At 43.0% G+C, this 19,968-nt stretch overlaps 1 protein-coding gene across 4 annotated transcripts in view; it reads right to left on the bottom strand.

Annotated features, from left to right (window-relative positions):
* Positions 1-5,350: 5,350 nt before the first annotated feature.
* The window catches only part of CNIH4 (cornichon family member 4), a 38,888-nt gene continuing 24,270 nt past the window's right edge, over positions 5,351-19,968 (bottom strand). For 2 of the 4 annotated variants that reach the window (XM_063613427.1, XM_055233826.2), the window contains 3 exons: positions 19,695-19,807; positions 13,687-13,827; positions 8,484-8,678 (listed from right to left, as the gene is read on the bottom strand). In XM_063613427.1, coding sequence (XP_063469497.1) covers positions 8,651-8,678; positions 13,687-13,827; positions 19,695-19,807 — 282 coding nt within the window. In that variant the 3' untranslated portion in view covers positions 8,484-8,650. Of the gene's footprint in view, positions 5,739-8,483; positions 8,679-13,686; positions 13,828-19,694; positions 19,808-19,968 lie in introns of those variants that run through there. The other 2 variants (XM_055233827.2, XM_055233828.2) reach the window with 2 other exon arrangements.

The raw sequence follows: 19,968 nt of genomic DNA, 5'->3' as shown, positions 1-19,968 counted from the left end.
ATGTTTAAGTAGTACTCTTTTTGCCTAGAACATTTGCTGAATTTTTATTTATTTTAGAGAGAGTCTCACTATGTTGCCCAGACTGGACTTGAACTGCTAGGTTCAAGCTATCCTCCTGACTCAGCCTCTCAAAAGTGCTGAAATAACAGACACAAACCATCATGCCTGGCTATGATTTGCTGAATTTGCCTTCCATATAGGTACCTAGAGTTTGTGAGTGATAGCTAAAGAAGCAGTGGTTAGTCTGTTGGGATTTTTTTTTTTTTTTTTTTTTTTGAGACAGAGTCTTGCCCTGTCGCCCAGGCTGGAGTGCAGTGGTGCAATCTCGGCTCACTGCATCCTCTGCCTCCCAGGTTCAAGTGATTCTTCTGCCTCAGCTTCCCGAGTAGCTGGGACTACAGGCGCCCGCCACCACGCCCAGCTAATTTTTGCATTTTTAGTTGAGATGGGGTTTCACCATATTGGCCGGGCTGGTCTCAAACTCCTGACCAATGTGTAGCTGTATTTCTTATATTCAAAACAGTAGGAAAAAAAGCCACACAGGCTTTTTTTCTAAATGAATAGGCTAAATGAACATTTAGCCTATTCATTCCTTATGTTTTTAAAAATAAGCTAAAGTTGCAGTGAATCACTTTTATTCTAGATCTCTTCTATCACCATGGCTAATTGTCTTAAATGTCTTTCCTGAGCGTATGAAAGAATTCTAAAGTCTTAAATCATATAGGAGGGACTAATGTACATAAAGTTGCACCAACTTTAGTATCATGACCAAGGAAGCCACTACTTACATCGAAAGGGAAGTTAAAACTTGTCTCATCTGAGAACAAGAAACAAAACACAACAAAATAAACTTGATTGAAAATTTGCTATTTGTCCTTTTGATTCCCACATTAGCTATAATTACATGCTGATTTAATAACTTTAAGTACATGACTAGAATGTTTCATAAATAGCAAGCTCATTTAAGTAGGCTAATCAAGTTTGAGGGAGAAGAGCCTACTGCCACAAAACCAACAACGAAGATTCTTGAACGATGTGATATGATGAGGGGAAATAGAGTTACACATTGGATTGGAAATTGTATTCCAAGTAGTTTCCAAATGTTGAATAATTTTCCCTCATCCCCCATAGCTGAAGAATATCAGTTTGTGTCCTAAGCATTCAGAAAAGGGATCCCTGATTTTATTAACATCAACAAAACTTTCGAAAAGTCTTTTTTAAAGAACAGGCAGATGCACTTCTGATAGGAAACAAAATATATTTTGGATCTGTATGCTATATTCTGAAAAGGAAAATAAACTTTAGATGAACATGCCAGAACCTTTCACAGGTCAGTATGTTTAAGTGGGCTTTTTTGTCCCATTAATGGGTTTGCATGAAAAGACCTTTTCAGTAAGTTTCTGTTAACTTGTACACAAACTAAACAGCTAACTTGGTTTTCCTTTTTCTTTCTATACTTCCTCTTAGTAAAAGTAGACAATTGGAGTGCCTGTTAGATGCCAGGCACTAAGCTAAGCATTTCACATACATTAACTGTCTACTGTAAACAAGTATTACTGCCCACTATTTTCCAGGTGATAAAACTCAAGCTTGAAGATACAACCTGTTATTCCAAAGCCTGCCTGCAATTTTAACCTCTAAATACAAATGCATGTGAGACTCAGTTGGGGGCTTTTCTAAGTTTCAGATTTCTGAGGCATCTTTCAGATCTCAAATCAAAAGGGAGATCTGGAATTTGTGTGTGTGTGTTAACACTCCAGGTAATTTTATTTTTAAGTTTTTTCATGTAGAGACGGGTCTCACTTTGTTGCCAAGGCTGGTCTCAAACTCCTGGCCTTAAGCAGTCCTCCCACCTTGGCCTCCCAAAGTGCTGGGATTATAGGTGTGAGTCACTGCTCAAGACAAGGTAATGTTATGCTGTCAGCCTGGTACCAATTCATTTGTTGGTGTTTGAAAACCACAAGACCATAATGCTATGTTACATCAGTGAAAAGAACAAAAAGCAGGAGCAAGAGGGGCATTCAGAGGAACTAACCACAACATTAATTTTACACGTACACCTATTTGGTTATTGAGCAACAAGTATTCATTTGGGTGCTTACTGTAGGCCAGTCACTGAGTGTGAGCTATTTATATGTATTCTCATTTAAATATCAAAGTAGCTTTGTGGGGCAGATATGCTAATTCTCATTTTACAAATGAGGGAAATAGGCTTTAAAAGGTATACGTATGAAGGAGCTGGGACTCAAACCTAGGTGCCTCTGAGCTCATGTTTTTAGTCACTACACCATATAATATTTCTTTGGTGTCTATAGATGGCCACTTACCTTGGAAAAATTGACTGTTAAACCTTGTCAAAGATAGATGAAAAGTTTAAGGCGCCACTTTGATTCTAGTGAACTGCTTAATTGACAGAAGGAAATGACACTTGAAATTCAGGAGACTCCATATTGATTGCTTCGGGGGTTTTTGTTTTTTTGTTTTTAAAGTCTCGCTCTGTCACCCAGGCTGGAGTGCAGTGGCGGATCTCAGCTCACTGCAACCTCTGCCTCCCAGGTTCAAGCAATTATATCGTGCCTCAGCCTCCAAGTAGCTGGGACTAGAACGCACCACCATGTCCAGCTAATTTTTATTTTTTATTTTTATTTTTTTGAGATGGAGTCTCACTGTGTTGCCCAGGCTGGAGTGCACTGGTGCGATCTCGGCTCACTGCAACCTCTGCCTCCCAGATTCAAATGATTCTCCTGCCTCAGCCTCCCGAGTAGCTGGGATTACAGGCATCCGCCATCACACCCGGCTAATTTTTGTATTTTTAGTAGAGACGGGGTTTCACCATGTTGGCCAGGCTGGTCTGGAACTCCTAACCTTGTGATCTGCCCCCCTCGGCCTCCCAAAGTGCTGGGATTACAGGCTTGAGCCACCGTGCCCCGTTTTTGTATTTTTAGTAGAGACGAAGTTTCACCATGTTGACCAGGCTGGTCTTGAACTCCTGCCCTCAAGTGATCTGCCTGCCTTGGCCTCCTAAAGTGCTGGGATTACAGGCATGACCCACCGCACCCTGCCTGATTGCTTTAATTGTAAACAGACTCAAGTTTTGTAGAAGGAAACCTCCACAACAAATTTTAATCTTTTTTCAAGAGACAGGGTCTTGCTCTGTTACCCAGGCTAGAGTACAGAGATGTGATCATAGCTCTCTAACCTTGAACTCCTGGGTTCAAGCCATCCCTCCACGTCACCCTCCCAAGTAGCTAGGACGGTATAGGTGCCTATATCGGCTAATTTTTTTTTTTTGTTTTGTTTTTTTGTTTTTTGTTTTTGAGACAGAGTCTCGCTCTGTCGCCCAGGCTGGAGTGCAGTGGCGCAGTCTCGGCTCACTGCAAGCTCCGCCTCCCGGGTTCACGCCATTCTCCTGCCTCAGCCTCTCCGAGTAGCTGGGACTACAGGCGCCCGCCACCACGCCCGGCTAGTTTTTTTTTGCATTTTTTAGTAGAGACGGGGTTTCACCGTGGTCTCGATCTCCTGACCTCATGATCCGCCCGCCTCGGCCTCCCAAAGTGCTGGGATTACAAGCGTGAGCCACCGCGCCCGGCCTCGGCTAATTTTTTTTTAAGAGATGGGGTCTCACTATTTTGCCCAGGGGTGTCTCGACCTCCTGGCCTCAAGTGATCCTTCCACCTTGGCTTTCCAAAGTGCTGGGATTACAGGCATGAGCCACTGTGCCTGGCCTAGATACTTAATTCTAAGGAATTGCCAGTTTATGTGTGACATTGCTCCTCTAGTCACGTATGTTTTAAGAACACTTATCTTACAGAGAAACATACTAAAATATTACGGATGTAATGAGGTCTGGGATTTCCTTCAAAATAGAGGGCAGTGGAGGGCAAAGAAGGTGGTAGGTGCCGAGGCGGGCAGATCACAAGGTCAGGAGATCGAGACCACGATGAAACCCCGTCTCTACTAAAAATACAAAAAATTAGCCGGGCGTGGTGGCGGGCGCCTGTAGTCCCAGCTACTCGGAGAGGCTGAGGCAGGAGAATGGCGTGAACCCGGGAGGCGGAGCTTGCAGTGAGCCGAGATTGCGCCACTGCACTCCAGCCTGGGCGACAGAGCAAGACTCCGTCTCAAAAAAAAAAAAAAAAGAAGGTGGTAGGTAATGGATAAAATAAGAATGACTGTAAGTTTATTTTTTTTCCTCTGCTGTTTGAATCAGCAAGTATGACCATAAGTTGATTATTGTACCTGGTAAAACAGAAAATTACCAACTAACATGGGTAAATCCTATTACTGTGTCCCAGAAAGTTGGCAAATTTATATAAAGCTACCCCAGAGGATTCACCCTGCCCCACAGGTCTCTTTGTGATAGATACCAGTGGCAGTCAAATGTGTTACTTTTAATTAAGCAACACGAGAGGTTCAATTCTCACCCAGTTTGCATCCAACCTATGAAATAAGATCTAGAAAACAGGAATTAAAGTGTATGTTCAACTAACTCACATTCTAACTAGGTGCTAAAGTTTAATGGGAACTGATATAGATGAAACCAAGATTGCTCCATAACGGATGTAGCAAACCAAATATACAACAGAGGAAGCCACAGGCAAACCACTGAGTTCTCGCTCAGCCTGCTGATTCCGACCACCCACCCACTCACTCTTCTCCACCCAGCTTCAGAGGGAAGCAATTAAAAATAAAAGCAGCCTTTACCCAAGAACTTATTAAAGAGCACCTGAGCTCAGAACCAAGTTAGCTCAGTGAACAGTCCCTTCAGCATGTCCAGACCATGATTATTGTGATTACTGTAGTGAAGAATAACCCGAAAGCTTTGAATGACCTTCAGTTATTAGACTGTATTTAACTGAAGCAAAAAAAAGTTACTACCTTTTCAAAAATTCATGAAAAATATGGCTTAGATCCAAAAGGCTTCATTTACCAAGAATATTTCAATCTTTGCTATACTACATAGTAAAATAGTATATTTGGTTTAAAGTACATAAACTCAGGTGACAAAGATCCAGATATTGCAGAATTTCAAACTTACCTTCTCTATCTTGCTGCCTTTTTCCATATATTAGAACAAGTTTAGTTAGATTTTGGGGACAACTAATTATACCTAGTTTATGATATTTCTCACTACTTGACAAAGTATTACCTGTTAGCAAAGCTGATTTCTCCAGTCTCAAGCGAACCAATTAATAGCCATTTCCTAGCCTAGCATGTCAGAATATTTCATAATGTGACTGCCTTGAAAACAAAGATGGTGAACTTTATGTTGCTCCATTGCTACTTCTCTGACTTAAAGGCCATCAGTTTTTATTTCTTGCTGAAAAAGCAATAGAACACCACAATCAGGTTGACTTATTCACTCAACAATCATTTATTGTTTCTGTGTGCAAGGCACTGTGTTAGGTGCCAAGAGCAGAAGGAAGAAGATACAAATATGAATGGGCATACTCTGCCCTCCAGGAACATACAATCTAAGAGTGATTAATTGCATACAAATAACTATAATACCAGATAGAATGTGGTAAGTGCCACAGGAGATACTACTATAGGAAGCTTTCTTAGCTCTTAACTTCAAAGACCAGGTCAGGTTTTGTTCTACTGTAGTCTGTGTGGCAGGCATGAAAAGGCAGCTGAGGGGACCTGCTAGGCTTTGATGAACTGAGCTGCATCTTGGATTTCGCTTCCTCTGCTCTCTCAGCTGAGGTTACGGTGATTAGCAAGGGCAGTTGCTACCACTGAAAGGATAGAAGGAAAAAGGCAAGGGAAAATGATACGTACTAAAAAGATGCACATAGGAGCACTCGACAGTAGTCTATGGACTGGGCCCTGGGTACTACCATTATAGAGGGATGGGGAAGAGGAGTGGTAAGGGAGAAAGAACACTGGACTAAGCATCAGCATTCAGATGTTCATAGTTACAACACCTTGAACAATCTCTAGGCCTCAGTTTATCTTTGGGATGAGGGAGTTAGGCAAAATGATCTCTAAGGTCCTCTACAACTCTCCAATCAATGAAAAGGGGAGAAAATTTATAGCATCTTAACCATGGCTTTTTAAAGTCACTGCTTTTATCTCCCTTTCATTATTTGTGGAAGCGCTGCTAAAAATTTTTTTTTTTAGCTGGGCGTGGGGGCTCACACCAGTAATCCCAACATTTGGGAGGCTGAGGCAGGAGAATCGCTTGAGGCCAGTAATTTGATACCAGCCTAGGCAACATAGCAAGACCGCTGTCTCTACAAAAAATGTTTTAAAAATTCGCTGGGCATGGTGGTGTGCACCTAGTCCCAACTACTTGGGAGGCTGAGGCAGGAGGATTGCTTGAGTCCAGGAGTTCAAGGCTGCAGTGTGCCATGATTGCACCAGTGTACTCTAGCTTGGGCAACAGGGCAAGACCCTGTGTCTAATTAAAAAAAAAAAAATTAACTACAGTGATCCCCCACTTTCCTAGCTCTGATAGACAAGCAATACAAGAAGGAAGAGTTTTTGTTTTTAACCACAGCTAATGTTTCAGAAGTAAGGAGCTTCTGACCTTTGTTATAAACAGGGCACCTTTCTGATTTGCTTAGCCTCAGCAAGCCTGATGTACTGTAAACTGACAGCCCAAAGGCTCTCTCAACTGCATAGGTCACTATTTTGGTTACTAAGAATATCTGAATGAGAAGGTGAAACATTTTGGTCAAAAGTCCTCTACATGGCCGGGCACAGTGGCTCACGCCTATAATCCCAGCACTTTGGGAGACCAAGGCAGGCAGATCATTTGAGGTCAGGAGTTTGAGACCAGCCTGGCCAACATGGTGAAACCCCATCTCTACTAAAAATACAAAAATTAGCCAGGAGTAGCTAGCTGTAATCCCAGCTACTTGGGAGGCTGAGGCAGGAGAATTGCTTGAACCCAGAAAGCAGAGGTTGCAGTGAGCTGAGATCACACCACTGCACTCCAGCCTGGGCGACACAGCAATACCCCATCACAAAAAAAAAAAAAGATCTCTACCACCTTTGAGTTTAAGTAGCTTGTCTCTCAGTTGCAAGGATTTAAGTTCTCCAACAGCTTCGTTGCTTTAAAAAGCTTGAGCAGAACATGAAGAGGCACAGGAAGTTAGGAGGAAAGGCAGAGTGAAGGGACTGTTTTCTAAGCAAAAGCTGCCTCAGAAGGAAAAGGTATGAAAAAGAGATGCAAGCAAAGTAATGTCTGTTACACAGCTTCTTGGCCCTGTGCCTGACAGAAATATAAGATTACCACAAGGAGCAATTTCTGTGACCCCAAAGAGGCCAACAGAGCCAAGTTCACTTTGCCTACCATTTCACCGTTCCTTTTGTACACGTGTTGCCAGGGCACTACTTCCAGCCTTGAAATATGGTCTGTCTGTACAGGGAGTTTGGCTTAGTGGCTCCCTTGCTTCTGCCAAGGCTAGACCTAGTCCAGGACTAAAAGGACATGTAACATTTAATCTTTTGGGTACCACACACCCTGCTTAACCACCCAATTCTATCTCAACTAGAGTGAATAATCCCTTTGGATTCTCCCATAGAACAGTCATGTTTTGCCCAAATGCCAGTGCTTAAGATAGCAACATTAAAGCACAAACTAGGACTGAGGATAAATTGCCAGGTTTATTTTACCCTGTAAGAGCTGGCAAACAGAGCTGAGGAGGTGAACTGCTCTCCCAACTGCAAGAGTTTACAATATAACTCCAAGGAACAGAGTTTGGTTGTATATTGCTATGTCCATGAAATAGCTTGCATTTGGTCTCCCAATTCACAACGTGGTCAGTGCAGAGGGATAGAAGTGTTAATCTGGCACCACGTGGCGCACCAAAAGGCTCAATTTCACGGACAGCAAATAACTATTCCTGCTTCTGATTAGCATCTTCTACCCAAACCCATTAAAATATGTTATCAGGGAGATCAAATACAATTGGAATAATTGCAATATAAAAACCAGACTGGCAAGAGCCAGTGGGGATTTTCTGGGTTTGGGGGTGATTGTGGAGGTAGTAGCTTTTAAATGAAAGCTCTTGACAAAATATTTCCTTTCTATCAGCAGGAACTACATTGTACCTGGGGAAAATGGCTTATAAGGTTTCACAAGTTGTGCAAAGAAATATATATATTTTGAAATGCCATTCTCTGTTGACATTCTTGTGAAAAGACTTAGCTGACAGTCTCATAAATCTTTAAACCATATTAAATGAAGTTGCCACAACACAGGCAAAAAGGGTAATTTTTCTTCTTTTGTCCAGATCAACAGTGTTGTTTTGTATTCTAACTTTTCAGTAGACCTGAAGAGCACCTTTGCTCGCTCATCTCTTCAGTTTGCCCTTTAAAGTGTGTTCTTTATTTCTTTGGCATGCAAAGCTGGGATGGCAGTCCTGTTCCTACATACAAATAACCACCTTCAACATACAGAGGATGAAGAACACCTTCAAGTGTTGGCGTTCAGGCTAAAGTTGAGAACTAGAAATCTACAGAAACTCAATTCATGTTTTTTAAATACTTTATATGGTAAAAATACAGCAAAAATAGTTTTTTGTTCAAAGAGGAAAATATATACTGCTATGGTCACGGTTCTAAGGATGATTTAAGAAGTCTCTGGCTCCTCAGCTGTGCACTGTAGTGTAGGCTGACTTCAACCACGGCTTCTCCAGCTTCAGTCATTTATCAAAGCTAAGATCATGCTGTGGAAAGAAGAAATTAATGTTACTAATGTTTTCTCAGGAATGTTCCTACAGAGCCTGGTTTGTCCAGACTTGCGTCCCTAAGGTTCACGAAGGAACAATCATTTGAGTAAAAGACAATCATTCATACCCAAAGGAAAGAATATATTAGGATTTTTTTTTTTTTTTTTTTTTGAGATGGAGTCTCGCTCTGTCGCCCAGGCTGGAGTGCAGTGGCGCAATCTCGGCTCACTGCAAGCTCCGCCTCCCGGGTTCATGCCATTCTCCTGCCTCAGCCTCTCCGAGTAGCTGGGACTACAGGCGCCCGCCACCACGCCCAACTAATTTTTTGTATTTTTAGTAGAGACGGGGTTTCACCGTGGTCTCGATCTCCTGACCTCATGATCCGCCCACCTCAGCCTCCCAAAGTGCTGGGATTACAAGCATGAGCCACCACACCCGGCCAGGATCTTTCATGTCCAAACTTTTTCACTAAAAAAGAGTGACTGGGGGTGGGGAGTTGGGGGAAGTATAACTTAAAACCTATGTTAGGCTATAGTTAAAAAAACAAAACAAAAAAAAACTAGCTCAGTCAGTTAAAAACAAAACAAAACAAAACAAAAAACACCTACGTCCAGAAAAAAAACCTCTAAATTCTCTAGCCAGATAGATACTGTTCTATGCCTAGAACCTCTTCTCCCCATCCCACCACTCCATCAAAAGCAGTAACTTCTGACTCAGGTTTTGTGATTGGCTGTAGGGCACCTCGCTGGGGAAGCTGGCCTCTCAGCCCAGGGCAGTTGCACAGCCTCCTTCCACAGCTCTTCTTCCTGCTGCTGTGGCTTACATGTTGTCTCTACCACTGGACTATGAGCAACTCTGAGATGAAAGCAGGGCCCAAGCATCACCACTTTCATGGTCTACTAGCACCCGAGCCTGCAATTACCAACCTCCAAGCTTTGACTGTAGGGGCGCTGTGCTGTGCCTCTGTGTCACTTGCAATGCTGTACACAATGTCTGACACACGGCAGTCACCCAATAAATGCTACGCCACTAAAACTGACACAGTTAACAATAACAAAACCATCCTTTCCTTTGAAATACTGGGATCAGCCTTGCTCTGCTGAAATCAAATGCCTAAAATACACAAAAATATCCTTACATCACTTATGGTATAAATAGTTGTCCAAATTCAACCATACTAAATGTACTCAATGCACAGTAAAAATTAATGATAGCAGCTAATATTTTTTAAAGATTTTTGAGAGTTTACTATGGGTCAGCATAAACAAGTGTCTTACATGTATTATCTCAGTCCACATTAAAATGTGATGAGGTAGGGGTACTATTAATATCATTAATATCCCCTTTTCAGATCAGAAACTGAGGCTCAGACAGGTTAAGAAACTTGCCCCAGGCCGGGTGTGGTGGCTCGTGTCTGTAATCCCAGCACTTTGGGAGGCCGAGGTGGGTGGATCACCTGACCAACATGGTGAAACCTCGACTCTACTAAAGATACAAAAACTAGCCAGACATGGTGGCGTGCGCCTATAATCCCAGCTACACGGGAGGCTGAAGCAAGAGAATCCCTGGAACCTGGGAGGCGGAGGCTGCAGTAAGCTGAGATCATGCCACTGCACTCCAGCCTGGGGGACAGAGTGAGACTCCATCTCAAAAGAAAAAAAAAAAAAAGAAACGAAACTTGCCCCAGGCCACAATGTAAGTGGTAGAGCCCACATTCCACTAGGCTAGCACCCAATCAAAAAACCAAAAGCATGGATTCCCCCATTCTCTAAAGAAGATGAGCATTTTTTCAAAACTTTAACTCCATTCAACAAGCCCTGAAATGTCAACTAGGTGCAAGGTATTAGGCAAGGTGTGGCAGGTATTAGATACAAAGACAAGTAGCATAAAATCTCTGCAATCAAAAGCTAATGACTTGGTAGTAATAGCAAAACCACTGTTTAAAAACAGCAACCAAAAACCAAGAGAAAAGTGCTACAAGGACATCTTCTGACCCTTTGAACTATATATAACACCAAAGGGTAATGTAATAGCAATGTGGCTGAAAATGACAGGCTGATAGGGAAGGGAAAGGAAGGGAAGAGAGAAAAGAAAATGGTACAGCCAGTGAAGTACACAGCTGCCCAAGCAAACCAGTTACATGAGTTGCCTATCTTTTATTTAGTTATAAAGAACAATATCTTAAACCTGCCCCAAAATTACATCTTAATTCCTCCAGTCCAACTCCCCACCACGGAGTCTTACTCTGCCACCCAGGCTGGAGTGCAGTGGCACGATATTGGCTCACCGCAATCTCCACCTCCCGAGTTCAAGCGATTCTCCTGCCTCAGCCTCCCGAGTAGCTGGGATTACAGGCACCCGCCACCACACCCGGCTAATTTTTGTATATTTAGTAGAGACGGGGTTTCACCATTTGGGCCAGGCTGGTCTTGAACTCCTGACCTTGTGATCCACCCACCTCAGCCTCCCAAAGTGCTGGGATTACAGGCGTGAGCCACCGCGCCCGGCCACTCCCCACCACTTTAAATTCAACAACTAAGAGTTCAGAAACTCATGTACATTTTTAAATCCTAAGATTTGGAGTCTACTAAGCAAGATATTGCTCTCCAAGCCTAAATTTACTCCCCAAAGCATGACTACATGGGCTGTACCTACATGGGCTGTACCTACAGCACCGCCCCCAGGGGATGCCTGCTCTAGTTTACCTTCCAACAGCATGAAACCGCAGGGGTGGGGAGGATGAAGAAAGGATAACCTTAGCTAAGCCAATTCCAGCTTGTTTTTTGTCTCTTCAGAAACAAATATAAGGGAACATATATGACAGTAAAGATACAAAAGTATTAAAAACAAGAATAGGTGCCTCATTATGTTCTCATCATTAACTTTTTTTGCTCCTTATTCATCATCTTTGATACTTGGATTAAAAACTAAGCATATTAGTAATGAGGTAGGGTATGAGAACCAGAAACTGATACCAGTGTGCTTTTTCTGAGCTAGTTTTTAAGATACAGAAAAGCAAGTAAGATGAATGGTGAAAAGAAAACTATCTAAACTCCAATTTTAATCTAATCCACTAATGGGTGGATTTAGCACAGTGAAGGGATTTTAGGAAGCCTGCTTTGTCAGGAAGAGGCTAAAATGGTTCTGACTTCTAAACTATTTCAAAAAAAATAGCAATTTTTAAAAAATGGTATCTTGGCCGGGCACAGTGGCTCATGCCTGTAATCCCAGCACTTTGGGAGGCCGAGGTGGGTGCATCATGAGGTCAGGAGATTGAGACCATCCTGAAACCCCATCTCTACTAAAAATAGAAAAAAAAAAAAAATTAGCCAGGCATGGTGGCACGCACCTGTAGTCCCAGCTATTTGGGAGGCTGAGACAGGAGAATCGCTTGAACCTGGGAGGTGGAGGTTGCAATGAGCCAAGATTACACCACTACACTCCAGCCTGGGTGACAGAGCAAGACTCCGTCTCGAAAAACAAAACAAAACAAAACAAAGAAAACAACCAAAAAAAACCCCTGCTATCTCTATACAATTTCTAATCAAGAATTTTCTGAGTGGTGGAAGTTTACTTCAACATAAGTTTTTCCCAATAGTCCTTATGCCTATGTGAAAAATTAAACTCTACCTAGGGGAAAAAAGAAAAATGATCTAATTAAAGCTTTGATACAAAGGTTAAGCCTGACTTCTAGCTTTTCAAAGGTTTAATCAAATCATACACACAGGAATTTTTTTTTCTCCTTTGCTCTATTCTATGCATCTATGATGGATAAAGGAAAAGGTGGCATGTTCACCTCTAAAACACACAGGAATAATTTAAAACAGGACTATATAAGGCTTCCAATGTCTGACAGCCAATCTATCATATTAATTCTTACTTCCAGTGTGTTATAACTAGAAGACTAATACAACTTTACCATAATAGACCATTTAGCATGCTAGAGAATGAGCATCACACCTAAATTACTTATTGCCAAGAAAGATCAGCACAATTTGGATAAAAGTTGCTGAGAGCTGCTGCTAGTGGTGTGATCCCCCAAAGACCATGAGTGGGATGGTCGCTGAGGCACACATATATATATATATATATTTTTTTTTTTTTTTTTTTTTTTTTGAGACGGAGTCTCGCTCTGTCGCCCAGGCTGGAGTGCAGTGGCGCAATCTCGGCTCACTGCAAGCTCAGCTTCCCGGGTTCACGCCATTCTCCTGCCTCAGCCTCTCTGAGTAGCTGGGACTACAGGCGCCCGCCACCGCGCCCGGCTAATTTTTTGTATTTTTAGTAGAGACGGGGTTTCACCATGGTCTCGATCTCCTGACCTCGTGATCCGCCCGCCTCAGCCTCCCAAAGTGCTGGGATTACAAGCGTGAGCCACCGTGCCCGGCGGCACATATATTAATGCTTATAACAGGCAGTGGAACTCCACAGCTGTATACTATTAGGGCAGGAAAAAAATATCAAAGACAGTTTTTTTGTTTTTTTTTTTTGAGACAGAGTTTCACTCCTGTTGCCCAGGCTAGAGTGCAATGGCGCGATCTTGGCTCACCACAACCTCCGCTTCCCAGGTTCAAGTGATTCTCCTGCCTCAGCCTCCCGAGTAGCTGGGATTACAGGCATGCACCACCGTGCCAAGCTAATTTTGTATTTTTAGTAGAGACAGGTTTCTCCATGTTGGTCAGGCTGGTCTCGAACTCCTGACCTCAGGTGATCTGCCCTCCTCGGCCTCCCAAAGTGCTGGGATTACAGGCGTAAGTCATCATGCCCTGTTTTGAGCATGTTGATAGCCTCAAAGCTAAGGCATAACTAAGATGCCACAGGGTAGAACTACTGTAGTTCAGACAGAAAGCTGATTCAATGACATACATAAATAATCTACACAGCCACAAGGAATTTACATAATCCCCGAAAGTTCCACAATGTCAATGCAAAATCCTATAGTATAGTAATATCTCACCCTTCAAAAACAAATATGGCATCTAGGAAAATACCAGGACTTTAAACTCACCTATAAAGATACATGAAGAAGCAGAGCAAGTGGAAACCAAGCTTGATCATGGCTTCTTTCATGTGTGACTTCAGCTGCCCTCGATTGTGTATTTCTGTTGGATCAAACACTCCCATGTTACCACTCGGCACCATAATGTATCTGATAAATTAAAGGATACACACATTAGAAGGAAAATCAAATCATAGGCATAAGTATTCAAATATAAGTAGCCAATAATAATCGACTTTTAAAAGTGAACCAATCAGGTCCGGTACTATGGCTCATGCCTGTAATCCCAGCACTTTGGGAGGCCAAGGCAGGTAGATCACCTGAGGTCAGGAGTTCAAGACCAGCTTGGCCAACATGGTGAAACCCTGTCTCTACTAAAAATACAAAAATTAGCTGGGCCTGGTGGCAGGCACCTGGAATCCCAGCTACTCGAGAAGCTGAGGCAGGAGAATCACCTGAACCCGGAAGGCAGAGGTTGCAGTGAACCAAGATCGTGCCATTGTGCCCTCGCCTGGGTGACAGGGCAAAACTCCATCTCAAAAAAAAAAAAAAAAGTGAGCCAACCATAGCAGCCTTAAATTCATACCACATATGGACAGAGTAGTATGATAATGTCATGGGCTGCCACTTAGTTAGTTTCCTTAAAAGGATATTTTATGCACTGAAACCCTTTTACTCATCTGTAGAAAACTACCATACCAGTCATATCTACAGCCCTTTTCCATTAGACAAAGAGTTAAAGGAGGCTCTAAACCCAAAGCAATTTTATTAAGTTCTTAGAAACTTCATTATGGAAATAGGGAAATTAAGGAAGTTAGGTTACTTTGAGAGGATCAATGAGTTTAAGTGTCTGGGCTTCAACATCCAGACTGTGTCATCTGTGTAACATATATGTCCTAACCTAGCACTGTCCATGAATTCTTCCTGCTCTCACGTCTAAGCTTCTTCTAGTACAACCTTAGTTGTCACACAGCTTCTCAATTATCACTTATTTGAAATGCAAAGGACTGCCGGGCGCGGTGGCTCACGCTTGTAATCCCAGCACTTTGGGAGGCCGAGGCGGGCGAATCAGGAGGTCAGGAGATCGAGACCACGGTGAAACCCCGTCTCTACTAAAAAATATAAAAAATTAGCCGGGCGTGGTGGCGGGCGCCTGTAGTCCCAGCTACTCAGAGAGGCTGAGGCAGGAGAATGGCATGAACCCGGGAGGCGGTACTTGCAGTGAGCCGAGATTGCGCCACTGAACTCCAGCCTGGGTGACAGAGCGAGACTCTGTCTCAAAAAAAAAAAAAAAAAAAGAAATGCAAAGGACTGAGTTCCACAAATCTGAAATTCTCCCTTAAAACCCCAGTAGCCCAACTATGGCTGAATAGAGGGTATTTTCATTTGAACAACCAGATAACATCTCATCCTTGTCTAATTTCTAGGTTATCTAATAAGAGTAATAAGAGTGTCACCATTTTCTTGGTGGTCCTTAAAAACTTCCTCTTACACAACTGGGACTTCTCTCTTCCTTATCTTTCATAGCCAGTCCATCAAACCCTTGTCCAGTCTTTCTTCCTACCACCACTTACTTAGCTGTCTTTTTTTTTCCTTTTTGTATTTTTGTTTTATTTTTAATTTTTGTGGGTACATAGTAGGTATATATATTTATGGATTACATGAGAGATTTTGATACAGGCATGCAATGTGTAATAATCCCATCAGGGTAAGGCCAGGCACAGTGGCTCACACCTGTAATCCCAGCACTTTGGGAGGCTGAGGCGGGAGGATTGCCTGAGGTTGAGAGTTCGAGACCAACCTGACCAAATGGAGAAATCCTATCGCTACTAAAAATACAAAATTAGCCAGGCGTGGTGGCACATGCCTGTCATCCCAGCTACTCAGGAGGCCGAGGTAGAAGAATCACCTGAACCCGGAAGGCAGAGGTTGCAGTGAACCAAGATCATGCCACTGAGCCCCAGCCTGGGTGACAGGGCAAAACTCCATCTCAAAAAAAAAAAAAAAAAAAAAAAAATCACATCAGGGTAAATGGGGTATCCATTACCTCAAGCATTTATCCTTTGTGTTACAAACAATCCAATTATACTTTTTTAGTTTATTATTATTATTATTTTTAGACATAATCTCACTCTGTTGCCCAGGCTGGAGTGCAGTGGCACGATCTCGGCTCACCTCAACCTCCTCCTCCTGGATTCAAGCAATTCTCCTGCCTCAGCCTGCTGAGTAGCTGGGATTACAGGTACCCAACACCACCACGCCCAGCTAATTTTTGTATTTTTAGTAGAGATGGGGTCTCCCCATGTTGGCCAAGATGGTCCTGAACTCCTGACCTCAGGTGATCCTCCCAAAGTGCTGGGATTACAGGAGTGAGCCACTGCGCTCACCTCTAAAATACACAGGAATAATTTAAAACAGGACTATATAAGGCTTCCAGTGTGTCTGACAGCCAATCTTTCATATTAATTCTTACTTCCAGTGTGTTATAACTAGAAGACTGATACAACTTTACCATAATAGACCGTTTAGCATGCTGGAGAATGAGCATCACATCTAAATTACTTATTGCCAAGAAAGATCAGCACAATTTGGATAAAAGTTGTGGTATGATTCCCCAAAGACCATGAGTGGGATGGTCGCTGAGGCACATATATTAATGCTTATAACAGGCAGTGGAACTCCACAGCTGTATACTACTAGGGCAGGAAAAAAATATCAAAGACAGTTTTTGGTATTTTTTTGATACCCATCAAAAAAAAAAAAAGACACACACAGTAAAAAGTGTTGGCAAGGATGTAGAGAAAATGGAACCCCCAATACACAGTTGATGGGAATGTCAAATAGTGCAGCTGTGGCTGGGCACACTGGCTCACACCTGTAATCCCAACACTTTGGGTGGCTGAGGTGGGAGGATTGCTTGAGCCCAGGAGGTCGAGGCTGTAGTAAGCCAAGATCATGCCACTGCACTCCAGCCTGGGCAACAGAGTCAGACTCTGTCTCAAAAAAAAAAAAAAAAAAGTACAGCTGCTTCTGAAAACACTCAGGCAGTTCCTCAAAAGGTTAAATATAGAGTTACTATATGACTCAGTGATTCCACTGCTAGGTATTTTGCCTCTTTGTCCTGTGGGCTACTGTACTTTATCTCCAACAGCATAAAGTACAGTGGTCTGAAAATAGCAAATAATCAATCTGTTGATTTTTTTTAAACCTTTTTAAATAGAAGGTAAACTTGTGACCAGCAGACAGCCAACTTGTCACTACAGTTACGAGGGCAATAAATATACATGATCTTTGTCCTTATTTTATAATTATATTTAAAAAAGAATCTTCGGTGTTTTTGTTTGTTTGTTTGAGGCTGGGTCTCGCTCTGTTTCCCAAGCTGGAGTGCAGTGGTGCAATCTCGGCTCACTGCAACCTCCGCCTCCCAGGTTCAAATGATTCTCCTGCCTCAGCCCCCCCAAGTAGCTGGGACTACAAGTGCATGCCACCACGCCCAGCTAATTTTTGTATTTTTAGTAGAGATGTGGTTTCGCCCTGTTAGCCAGGACTGGTCTCGAACTCCTGACCTCAGGTGATCCACCCACCTCAGCCTCTTAAAGTGCTGGGATTATAGGCGTGGGCCACCACGCCCAGCCTAAAAAAAGAATCTTTGGACTTGACTTCGTAGAGCCTTTTACCACTATCTACAAAGAAGCCATGCCAAAGCTGGCTCTTCTAGCAGGTTTTCATTTCTAGTAGAGATGACTGACAGTATGGTCTGGTATAACATTAAGATCCCCATTCTCAAAGGTTCGAGTCCCCATTCTCACTCCCAAAGTTGTGCTTCACTTAGTGAAACTACAGGTAGACTTAGCTGTGCTAAAAGCCTGCCTGGGACTAGCCCTCAGCAGAAGTGCAAGTAATCTGTGTTCCCAGCTCAGAGCTCCCTTTAGGGCGTTGGTCTATGGAACTGATCATGGGAGAGTACTACTAAGCTTGAAAGAGGCCAGGCGCGGTGGTGTGCACCTGTTGTCCCAACTACCCAGGAGGCTGAGGTACGAAGATCGCTTCAGCCCAGGAGTTCAAGGCTGTAGTGCACTATATCACGCCTATGAATAGCCACTGCATTCCAGCCTGAGCAACATAGCAAGACTTCAACTCTTAAAAAAAAAAAAAAAAATTCAGAACCCATGTTCAGTATATTAAAAAAAGAAAAAGAAAACAAAAAATTCTACCCCAGGGCCGGGCGCGGTGGCTCAAGCCTGTAATCCCAGCACTTTGGGAGGCCGAGGCGGGTGGATCACAAGGTCAGGAGATCGAGACCATCCTGGCTAACACGGTGAAACCCCGTCTCTACTAAAAAAAATACAAAAAATTAGCCGGGTGCGGTGGCGGGTGCCTGTAGTCCCAGCTACTCGGGAGGCTGAGGCAGGAGAATGTCGTGAACCCGGGAGGCAGAGCTTGCAGTGAGCCGAGATCGCGCCACTGCACTCCAGCCTGGGGGAGAGAACAAGACTCCGTCTCAAAAAAAAAAAAAAAAAAAAAAAAAAAAAAAATTCTACCCCAGGATACCCACCCTCTAGAAAAGAGACACAGATATCTTAAAGCTTTTCCCTCACTCAGATTCTAGTTCCATGACCTTTATAAAATCATTCCCCCATATCCACTCCTTCCCTCATCTCTACTGCTGTCATTATCTTTTCAGGTGCATCCCATCTTCCTCCAAACCCTACTTTATTTTTTTCTATGTTCTTTTTATTCTAACTGCACTTTACAACATCACACTTAAAAACCAGCCAATGAATGGTCCTGTCCCAAAAAACTAGACATAAATAAAAATGAAATAAAACCTAAAAATGTAGTAGAGCAGCAACCCACTAATGTAACAGTTGCAGGCTTGTCAAGATTATCCCAGCGGTCTTCACAAGAAAGTATGCTATGTATAATAACCCAACTATAAAATTATATACAGTCAGGGTTTTCAGTGAGCTCATTTTCAACAAACTTCCTAAATTTATTAAGTCAAAAATTTTCATTAGTTACCTAATTTGCAGCTTTTTTTTTTTGAGACGCAGTCTCAATCTGTCGCCCAGGCTGGTTGCAGTGGCATGATCTCAGCTCACTTCAAGCTCCGCCTCCTGGCTTCACGCCATTCTCCCGCCTCAGCCTCCCGAGTAGCTGGGACTACAAGTGCACGCCACCACGCCTGGCTAATTTTTTTTTTTGTATTTTTAGTAGAGATGGGGTTTCACTGTGTTAGCCAGGATGGTCTCGATCTCCTGACCTCATGATCCACCACCTCAGCCTCCCAAAGTGCTGGGATTACAGGCGTTGAGCCACTGCGCCCAGCCCTAATTTGCAGCTTTTAAATGTACTTCCAGCCTGGAGCTGTGGCTCACACCTGTAATCCCAGCACTTTGAGAGGCCGAGGTGGGCGGATCACTTGAAGACAGGAGTTTGAGACCAGCCTGACCAACATGGTGAAACCCTGTCTACTAAAAATACAAAAATTAGCGCGGCATTGTGGCAGACACCTGAATCCTAGCTACTCAGGAGGCTGAGGCAGGAGAATGGCTTGAACCCGGGTGGCGGAGGTTGCAGTGAGCTGAGATCATGCCACTGTACTCCAGTCTGGATGACAGAGTGAGACTCCATCTCCAAAAAAAAAAAAAAAGCTATTAAACACCTTTTTTTGGCTCACACCTATAAATAATCCCAGCCCTTTGGGAGGCCGAGGTGGGCGGATCACCTGAGGTCAGGAGTTCAAGACCAGCCTGGCCAACATGGTGAAACCCTGTCTCTAGTAAAAATACAAAAATTAGCCAGGCGTGGTGGTGCACGCCTGTAGTCCCAGCTACTCAGGAGGCTGAAGTGGGAGAATCGCTTGAACTGAGGAGGCAGAAATTGCAGTGAGCTGAGATCATACCACTGCACTCCAGCCTGGGTAATAGAGTAAGATCCTGTCTTGAAAAAAAAAAAACATCTTTTAAAAATTTTTTTTAACTGCCTTGACACCAAACTAAACAAACTATACTCACCGATATATATTCCAAGTGGCAACAGGTAAGTTGAGAAGGAAGATGAACCAGTGCAATGAAATGAGCAGTAATACAGTGACAATGGTATGGCCAATCAATTCTGGAATTACCCACTGCAATGGAAGCACACAGTATTACATTTCACTGCTATGTCCTTCCTGACTGTACATGTTATTTGAAACTAAATCAATGAACGTACAGAGAATTTACAAGCTACTGTTTCAAGATTATTTTTAGACTCACGTGTCCCACATTTGCATACTGCTATAACTTT

The sequence above is a fragment of the Symphalangus syndactylus genome, chromosome 19 (assembly GCF_028878055.3).
Source record: "Symphalangus syndactylus isolate Jambi chromosome 19, NHGRI_mSymSyn1-v2.1_pri, whole genome shotgun sequence".
Lineage (NCBI taxonomy): Eukaryota > Metazoa > Chordata > Mammalia > Primates > Hylobatidae > Symphalangus > Symphalangus syndactylus.
The sequence above is the reverse complement of the archived record's forward strand: the minus strand, read 5'-3'. Positions and strand labels throughout refer to the sequence as shown.